This window comes from Hydractinia symbiolongicarpus, chromosome 11 (assembly GCF_029227915.1).
Source record: "Hydractinia symbiolongicarpus strain clone_291-10 chromosome 11, HSymV2.1, whole genome shotgun sequence".
NCBI lineage: Eukaryota > Metazoa > Cnidaria > Hydrozoa > Anthoathecata > Hydractiniidae > Hydractinia > Hydractinia symbiolongicarpus.
In genome coordinates, this window is record NC_079885.1 from 8,497,900 (window position 1) to 8,507,592 (window position 9,693).

The following is a 9,693-nucleotide window of genomic DNA, read 5'->3' on the forward strand; positions in this document are numbered from 1 at the left end:
CATAGATAAGTGGTTAACCTAAAGTCGCTTAGCTTTTTGAAATATGGAATCTTGCAAAATATCAAAGTTTTCACCGTATCATCCTGTCATCCCGAAATTATACACCCCGGCGTGGAAACTTGACATGAAAAATCGTGACCGGATTGTTGAGAATTGCAAGTTGGCAAATCTACCATATCAACCAAATGAAGCTGCGCTGTACTTGGAAAAACGAGTGCGATTGGATGATTTTGAACCAAGGGAGAGCATGAATTTAAAAAATCACCAAACAAGAGAACAGTTGTTACATCCGACTTTGGATTCAGCATTGTCAAAATATCGGAGTCGTTTGATGTTTCGTTCTGCATGACTTTCCTCTGAAAGTAATACATTTATATACTTGCAAACATGTTGCCTATGGTTCTAAGGAAGAAACTTTCGTGAATTCGGAACATTTTCCCGCTAAACACATAGGTGATAATTGTTATTTATTCAAGGAGGTCTGGAAATAGCGCGGCCAGCGCGCGTGAAGTTGCCAACAAATTGGTTTGATTAAAAAATTTAGTTATGGCTTAATTTATGAAAACTAAAGCAGAATAATTTCAAAAATTATAATAGCAATATACAGATAAAAGTAATGTATAAAACAAAACCTCGAAAAACGAATTTCGTAATCGCTAAAGTTTCTTCCTTTAAAGTTGTTGTCCCTTTTAAAGAACTGGAGCAACTTCCAATAGTTTTATGACTATTCGACTTTTGGTTTTTGTATCCTTAAAAATAAAACAAGATGAATTTTCGTACTTTTATTTCTTAAGCAAAGCAATGGTTTTTATTTTTCACATATACACGTGTAGTGACACATTGTCAACCTCGTCCAAAGGGTTTTTTCTCTTTCTGACAGCTTTTCTCGGACGGCTTTTCTCAGAAGCAACAAATTGTTACTTAAGTTTCTGCATTTTACAGACTTGACTGTTGTTTATGACTTGTTGACTACTTTTAGATCTAAGTTAAATCTAAGAATATAAACTAAAAGAATTTTTTTACATTTCCGCGGAATAAAATTTAGCGATTTAAGACTTTTTATGGTTTTTCTTTTGGTGAAGATAAGTCCAAAACCCTTTTAAAAGATAATTCGTAGAATTTAATTTTGCGCATATGAAAAAAAACGGTCATTTACAAGCTTAGTTAAAACACTTTTCTATTCGACTGCTTTTTCCGATATAGCACAACAAGCTAACGAGCTTTTTTGTTAGCGTGTTTACACAAACTCTGTAATGACTGGTGCACCGATTTAGATTGAAGTTTAATTTTATTCACATTTTCCGCATTAAACTCTCAAAATAAGTCAAATCTCAGAAATATTTCTATTTTTTATACTTCCTATAATTTTTTTACTAACTTACTGCGAGCTCTCTGTTGCTTCGTGTTTACAACCTTATAACCTCGTACAGTTGTAGAATTGATTATAATTTACCTCTGGATACAAACCAAATAGAGGTCTTTTAAGCTGGCTAAAATCTACGGTTTGACATGTGAAAGTAAACATGTGGAAAAATCTCTCTGAGCACCAGGTGAAAAACTAGCTTTAAAAACCGCAACAGGGTTTCCAGGGTTTATAGGAGAACGTAGTAGAATTTTAACTGTTTCTATCGCAATTTTGTGATTAGAGAGGAAAACACTGACAAGAATTTAGGGGGATTTTAATCAGTAAAAGTGTAACTTAGAAACACAAGAACCAAAAAAAATCAAAAGGATTAAACAAGACAAATTGGATTCTGATCAAAGCTCATTTTGGCATTAGCTGATATAAGTATTTTGGACATTATTTTTCAAGTGCAGCGATTGTGGATTGATCTTTACTCGTAAAATATTTTGTGACGGCATTGACAGAAAAATAATTTATTAACTAAATTCTACATAAGTCTTGACATAAAAGCAATATCAAAGCTACCAAAAATCATATTTAAACTAATATCCATTGGTCTAATAGAGAATTTCTTTGAGCGATTAAAGGATGGAAAGCATGTAATTTATATATTAATAATTTCTATACATAAACAAATATAACCCAAGAATAATCTACAAATGAGTCACGCGATATATTTAAATATGAGCTATCTTACAGAGATTAAAATATGTGAAAATATTGTTATTGTTCACTATCTCACTCAGTAGCAACATCAGCAAGTTCGAACTTGCTGATTCTTTAGATTATCAGATACGACATGTTCAAAGCCATGTCAATCGAACACAGCAGTGTATTTTTGAATAAACGCCCGGGCGTTTTATAGGAAAGGTATCATTTTAGGGATGCGTTTATTCGAGAGGGGCGTTAATCCAAGGTGTTATTTTGTGGAGGTATTTCGTATATCGCGTATATTCGAAACAAAACGATAACCGAAGGTTTTAACGCAGAAATGCTGCACCACGTGCCGAAGCAGAAATTAGTTGATTGATCATGACAGTTAAGCTGTAATCAAGCTTTTCTTTTTATGATCGTAAATCTTCTCCGCATAAAATGGATCTCTCGCTTTTAAACTGCGGTTAACATACGGGTGAAGTTCTTGAAAGTAACGTTGTTTTTCGATTGTTTCACCAAACGCGTTTAAATGTAATTTCTCACTTTTAGTGTAGCCATCTTCTTTAGGCTCGCCCACGTGATCATCGCGTACTTTATCATAACTTATTGGGAAATATTTATTCTTGTCGTAGTAACCATTTTCGTAGATGGTGTTGAAGTCGTCTCCGCTGCGAGGTTTTTGTGTATAACATTTATTATTTTCAGTATAACCCGTGTCTTCTTTTTCGCCGATTGTGAGTTTTCCGAGATTATCAGCTAGGTTTGGTTCGTGAAGTTGTTTACCTCGATATAAAGCTCCACTTACACTAGTAAACAAAAAATAAGCAACGGTGTTAGATAAACACGGTGAAATATATTCTGAAACGTAAACTGTTTTTGACGCGTAAAAAGATTGCGATTACAAAGCAACTGGTTGTAAAGTGTGGGGGCGAATTACGCGAGAGAGTTCCCGCGAAAATGTTTGGAAAACACGCTATTGGCAGAATAAGAGAAAATTGATTCTCGCGAAATTCTTTTTTCTTCTGATTTACATAGCATTATATATCACAGATATGTGAGTCTTAACTTCAGCATTGTTTATATTTCATAACAGCGCTTGAAAAAGGTATGAAGTGGGACATCAAAATTTTTTTGTTTTGTAAAATTTAATTCTGGCGACGTATTATGTCAACTTCAAATTAATTTCTGTAAGATACTAACTGTAACGTAATAACGGAGTGTAAACAAACAACATATATGTCTCTCTCTAGAATAACTAGGCTACTAAATCCTAAAAATTAGAACCAACTGAAAAAATAACGCTAGTCCTGAGAATAAATTTTTGGATTAACAGAACACTACAATCATGGTCACAAATTATGAGATAAACTGACATTTGCACAAATCTCCCCCACCCCCTCCCCCTATCTCCATGTTGTGGTCCAAAAAAGCCCCTGTCTGGGTAGATAAATCACTCTCCAATATTGATACAAGGGGGAAGGGGAGAGAAAGCCACCTGACATGTCTCAATATATATTGACCATGATTGTACATATTTTTGGCGACCTTTTATGAAAATAAAAACTTTTCACTTTGTTTTCTTTAATACTTCAGCTTTCTAATTCACGTCAGCACGCGACAATTACCGACGCGAATGCCGACGTGACGTATTAAGTAAGCAGGAATCATAAAGATCATAAAGATCCTTTAAATGTCACTGTGGTGACACTTGTCTGTATTGCCTACTCAAAATCTTGTCACGCAACCACTACTTAAAATATACGAAAACTTTCTAAAAGACCACCAAACGAAATGAGATACAACAATTTCACCTACCTTGGAAATTGACTTGGATACATCAAGTTAATGTATTCGGCAGGATTCGACTTTTTAATTGCTCCAATTGCGTCAGGATTTTTTAGATCTTCAAGATTTGTATATACCTGAATTAAAAATTTGTGAAATAATTTTAAAAACTCCATAACGAATGTCGTCTGCATTGATTTTATGTATACTTTGTTATTTCAAGCAATATTTCTAGTGTTACTCAAATTAGTTACTACCTCAGGGTGGTCAAGCCTTTAAAATTTATACAATTTAAGGTTTTAAAAGAATTTAAGTGGTTTGGGCGTCAAATTTTAGTAAAAATCTGAAAAACCAAGAAAAACCAACAATTTTAGAAGGAAATAAATACTTATATTTCTTAACACTTTCTACATAAAAACTTTCTCAAAACAAAAGAATATTATAAATAAAAAAAAATCATGTCAGGATAAAATCGTGTTAGGATAGCTTTCGGAGGAAGTAAATACTTTAGGTCCAAATCTTAGGTTACTTAGGTTAGTTAAGGAGGATCTTTTTTTTAGGTTATTTAAAAGATTTTAACAGACCGGATCAGACCACCCTGCATTTGTCAGACAAAATTGTGGGTTAAGGAATTTTTTATTTTATTTCTAGGATAGACATTTGATTATTCATTAAACTAAAAATTCCTTTTTTTAAAGTTTTAGATGTACGATATAAAAACTAGCATTTAAAAGTAACAAATAACCCATCAATTGAAACATACCTGGTTCTTATTAGCAGTGTGAGCTGCAGTTGGTCTAATATATCTCGTGAAACCATTCTCTCGGTCCGCATTTGGAAGAATGCCTTGCAACTTTTCAGATCCATCCGGATTTTGAAAACCCTTGTAGTCTCTTCTCATTACGCTGCTTCCAGTTGGTCGCCACCATGGCGGGAGCATCCCATCATGACATTCATCTGGTCGGAATGTCACAGGCTCCAAGTTTTTAGACCTTGTAAATCCAGAGTCTTCTTTAGGACCAACAGTTTTTGAAGCGGTATCAACAATTTGATCTTTTTTAACGAATTGGGAATGATTCTCCGTAGAAAAAAATGCAGGCCCATTGTTATTGTTTTCTTTCTCGATTGGACATTTATTACCAAGCGTGTGTAATATTGGAGGCTTCGTACGCAGTGAATTGGATTCCGGATTAGCAAAAACAGAGTGTGCTTCTCTATATGAAGGAACAGTGCGATGTTGGTCTTTTACAAAACCATTGGAAAGAATTGAAACATGGCTTGGCAATTCATCTTTGCCATTACTTCCTTTTGAAGGTTGGTAATGTTTATGTGTTAATGATTGGTAGTTACCACTGACAATGCGGCTAAAAATTATTATGATAGGCATAAATATAAATATTAACAGTATATAGTTTTTTTTGTGCCTTTTACTTTAGTGAATTGTAGACCAAATTTTTGGGTGCAGAATTTTTTTACTAAAACACCTATTTTTTTTCCATAATAATTTTGATGAAGACTCTATGCAAAAATAAGTTGACCTAATGGTCAAACATCATACATGACCGTAAACAATAAAACAATGAAATTTTTAGACAAACATGAAAGCATTATCTACGGTTAATTTAGGGTAGTTAAGGCTTTTTGCCTAGCAGCATAATTTGTCTCAAAAATGAAATTAACTGAAATTTGTAAATAATCATCTTTTCTCAGGTTATAGTTCACCTATAAAAATGAAACAAATAAATTTTAAGAAAATGTAAAAAAACATATTTTAGCTAGTTTTAAAACCAGAGTTTTAACACATGTGGGACTAAATAAAATTGGTAGACAATGATCTGATTTTAGTCCATTTATAGAAAAATGTAATGGTACTTTTGAAGACTTGAAAAACACCTAAAAAACCTAATTTGGGTCCAAATTCAGTTAATTTTGCCTAAATTGCCACCATTATGATTTTATTTGTTAATCCAACAACGTCAATTTCTAGCATTTATTAATAAGTAACTTTGTGCAAAACTTTTGAAAAAAATAACGGGTGCGTCCAGAGAGAAACTGTGACGTACATACAGACAGACCCTAATCCAGGTATGTGGTATATCTTTCAGGTTTCGAATTTTGAGGATATATTCAAATTGATCTTTTTAACAAGATTAACTGAATTAATTTTTATAAGAAAAACAGAAAGTTGAAAAATTGAATTTGAATTTTTTATTTTTCCTACAACTATTTGCTTTTAGAATTTAGAATTTTTTTTGTCCATAGGTTTCCTCATATCTTTGTTCCAAACGTATATATAAATAAAAAAATCACAAAATTTCACATAAAATTATATTGATGTTTTCTCTAAGTACCAATACAAAAACTAAATATCCTACCCCATGACTGGATTGTCAAGCTCATCTAATTTACGACTATAATAAACACCTGGTCGGAAATTACTTTTGTATCCTGTGCCAACATGGTGACCATAGCGTGGTTGAAATCCATCACGGCCAGTCTTACTAGAGTACTCTGTTATATAAAACTTCATAATGTTGTTGTCAGGTCCATAGCTTGCACCAACATGTTTGTTGAGTCGTCCAATTGGTAGTGGTCCCATTTTCGTTACTGAAATTTTTACAGAATTTTCTAAGTTAAACAACAAAACAAATGTTGGCCCAAGAATGTTTAACGAGTAAGCATGATTCTTATAATCTATATATCTTTTAAATGTTACTTTTTCCAAGCCACAAAAATAATCATTTTTTTATGTTAGGATCAGTGAGTAAAATCTATATCCAATTAAATAAAACTTATTCAAAAACAAATTGTTGAATTTTCTGAAATGCTGTAAACGAAACATTTTAACTCGCTTTAAGGATAGGATATGCATGTTCAGTATATTCAAAATATCTCCTAAGCATTTCCCTTCTTTAAAAACATTTTTGTATATTATAAAACATTGATAAATTCTCCATGAGTATATAAGAAAATAAATTTGTAAAAAGAACTGAAATGGAGGAAAAAAATTTCAAACAAAAAAACCCCTCCCTTATTAAAGCTTTGGTAACTCCCCTCCATCAATTTTTTTTCATTTTACCTCCTTGTATTGCTCTTATTCAGCTCTACAATATCTTACTAAATCTTTTCAAAAAAAATTATTCGTTCTCAAGTTATATTGCATTTTGTCCAAAATACTACATAAATCCACAAATTTACAAATTTTAATATGTTTCATGAATCATTCGTCGATAACTCAATAATTATTCAAATTTCGAAATGAAAAAAGCAAGAATTTGTAGCCAGAGGTGTAACTGTTTCAAAAAAAATTGTTTCGCTAGTTTTAAATGAAATGGAAAGCATGGAAAACAGACATTAAGCAGAGAATGATGATGGGGGGAGTTACTAACACAAACAGGCAATGTATCAGCTAAGTTTCTTGTTTCGAGAAAAAAAGGCTTAAAACATTTCTTCTGGTACCTGTAAAAAAGTGTGGCATTGGAATTTTAACCTTGTTAATAATTAAGTATTCAAAACATCTTTGGTATAAAATAAAGTAAGTTAAACATTTTTATTGATAAATGTGAAACATCGCTTCTAAACGTACAAATAAAAACGATTATTATAGAAAAATAAATATCAAAAAAGCAGCATGTAAAAGAAAAAGATAAATTATTCTTTTTAACAGTATAAATTCACAATATTTACAAAATGCAGAATAATTTATAGCTTGTTAATAATAGTGTGCATGGTGAATTATATGTACATCACATGTTAAATACTTACAATACTGTTTTTTTTTTCCTTTCTTGCAGTGATGCATTTAATAGCATCTAGGCATTTCTTATGGATTCCTTGATTAAAAAAAAATATGACAACTTTTGTTCAGAAATTTCTATGAAGAACGCATATATAATTGCTGTGGAATTTTTCTGCAATATAGGTTTTTTTCAATCTAATTAAAGAAACATGCATCACGGAATTAGACAACTTGTTGATATAATAAGGTATTTCCCTTAAAAAATATGTCATATTCACAACTTTCAACCGCATTGTTTGGCTTTCAAAAAAGCACCAATGCCTATAATAACTGTCTGCATAAATGATAAAACCTCCATGGAGCACGATGAAAGATATTAGTTTCAAAACATTTTTTAAATATGAGACATGTCAGAAATTAACTTTTAGAACATTCTGTTATGTTGAACTTACCTACTCAAAACTGTTCTAATACAGAGTAATTGAACTCAGTAGATGGCAAAATCTTCCAGAAAACCCATAGCAAAACCTTTCAGAAAACTTTTTATACATTCTTATTATCATTTTAGAATAGTATGTCAGAAATGTTTGTGGGAAGAAAATTTTTTCTGAAATTTGTGACTTTTAAAAGTTTTAAAATTTTATGAATCTCATAACATTTAGAAATCATGAACCAAGCCTTTTGAAATTGTAAAAAAGTTTCCACCACGAAAATAGATTCTGCAGTTAATTCATAAAAACTCCTACTAGTTAAATAGTATATATATACCAAACAGTACAATTTTTTTAAAAAAAAATCTTAATGTAGGTAGGCGATTAGCTATATATGAGAAATTATAACTCTAAAATTATATATATATACAAAGTTCCTCTTGTTTTCATTTTTGGCAAAATTTAATTTTTAATTATCCTGCGAAATCCACCCAAAAAAGGCAAAAATTTCATGTTTTTTTTTAATTGCAAAAATTTTTAGTGCAAATTTCTTTTATTGTCTGTTTTTCATCTAGTTAGCTAGCTTGCTGATAGAGTCAGCATGCAACACATGGTTCTAGTAAAGTCATGTGATCAAGTACATATAAAAATATTTATATAATAACCACTCAACATTGTTCCCCAGAGCCCCCCAGTATTCATTTTTTCGATGTGGTTAAACCAGGTCAAGTGCATCTGCACACTATAGAAAAACTGTTTGTCAGGTTATGTAAATATCTTTACTTTTGAACTGTAGGTGCTCAAACACATGTGAGTGGTGATTGATAAACTGGTTGCTAATGCAATTTTCTTAACTTAAGACATTTAAATCAACTGTTTTAAAGACATACTTTTTTTATGTTAAATCCTACCTATAAACCTAGCTACAAACTTAAAAAAAATAAATAGAAAAATATTAAAATAAATATATCCTACCTACAAAAAAGTATATTTATAGCTTTTGTCCTTATTTCTATGTGCTTGTCCCGTGTTAGTTTAATATGTTATCCTCCTAGACTTAGTTTTTTTCAGGGCTCAAGTTATTAGGAGTGTTGAAATTTAATGCAGTAGAAATTTTGTTAAACTGCTTGTTCTTTTTTCTACCATACGGCCGAGATACGCCATTATGGGTCAAGCGTCAAAAATATTCCAATTTCTAACCCCCGGAATATGCTGGCAGTGTCACAAAATTCAGGGAGTGCAATAGCGTGCCAAAGCAATTGTTTACAAAATGTTGTTTATTAGTTACGGCAAACCGGTTCGGTAAAATAACCCCCTGTTGACTTAGCGTAGTAATTTTCAGCGCAACCCCATTCCCAGGACTCTGATAACAAAAGACAACCCGAGTTTTTCTGGCAAACACTGACTACCTTTATACAGTTAGCTATTACCATCCTTTTCACATTTCGTTTGTGTCGCTTTGCAGAAGAAAATCCAAGTACTTAAACTTTGTACAAACAAAACAGGGCCGTAACAGTTGTAAACAATACATTAGATGCACCAACCTCGTCCCCAGGACTATTTGCTTCTCAACGGCGCTGCGCTCTCTGTAGATGTACAAAAAATAACAAAGAAACAAAGCAAATTGACATGAGAAACTTCGCTCCAGATTCTTCTTTGTTCAGGAACAACTTCTAAAA

General features: G+C 32.0%; 1 protein-coding gene across 1 annotated transcript; it reads right to left on the bottom strand.

Moving 5' to 3' along the window:
- Positions 1-1,996: 1,996 nt before the first annotated feature.
- Positions 1,997-9,607, bottom strand: LOC130614392 (protein phosphatase 1 regulatory subunit 32-like). Its single transcript, XM_057435823.1, has 5 exons — positions 8,990-9,607; positions 6,220-6,451; positions 4,608-5,208; positions 3,875-3,981; positions 1,997-2,865 (listed from the first exon to the last, which is right to left on the bottom strand). Exons 2-5 carry the CDS (start codon positions 6,441-6,443, stop codon positions 2,445-2,447), a joined length of 1,353 nt encoding a protein of 450 aa, XP_057291806.1. The 5' UTR covers positions 6,444-6,451; positions 8,990-9,607; the 3' UTR covers positions 1,997-2,444.
- Positions 9,608-9,693: the final 86 nt, after the last annotated feature.

What these genes read in the sequence shown, in the direction of transcription:
- LOC130614392 (XM_057435823.1), bottom strand. Translation starts at nt 6,443, where the DNA reads ATGGGACCACTACCAATTGGACGACTCAACAAACATGTTGGTGCAAGC. An exon ending in ACACTGCTAATAAGAACCAG is followed by an intron (nt 3,982 to 4,607) that starts GTATGTTTCAAT and finishes TTTTTAATTCAG; the next exon opens with GTATATACAAATCTTGAAGA. An exon ending in TATCCAAGTCAATTTCCAAG is followed by an intron (nt 2,866 to 3,874) that starts GTAGGTGAAATT and finishes TTTGTTTACTAG; the next exon opens with TGTAAGTGGAGCTTTATATC.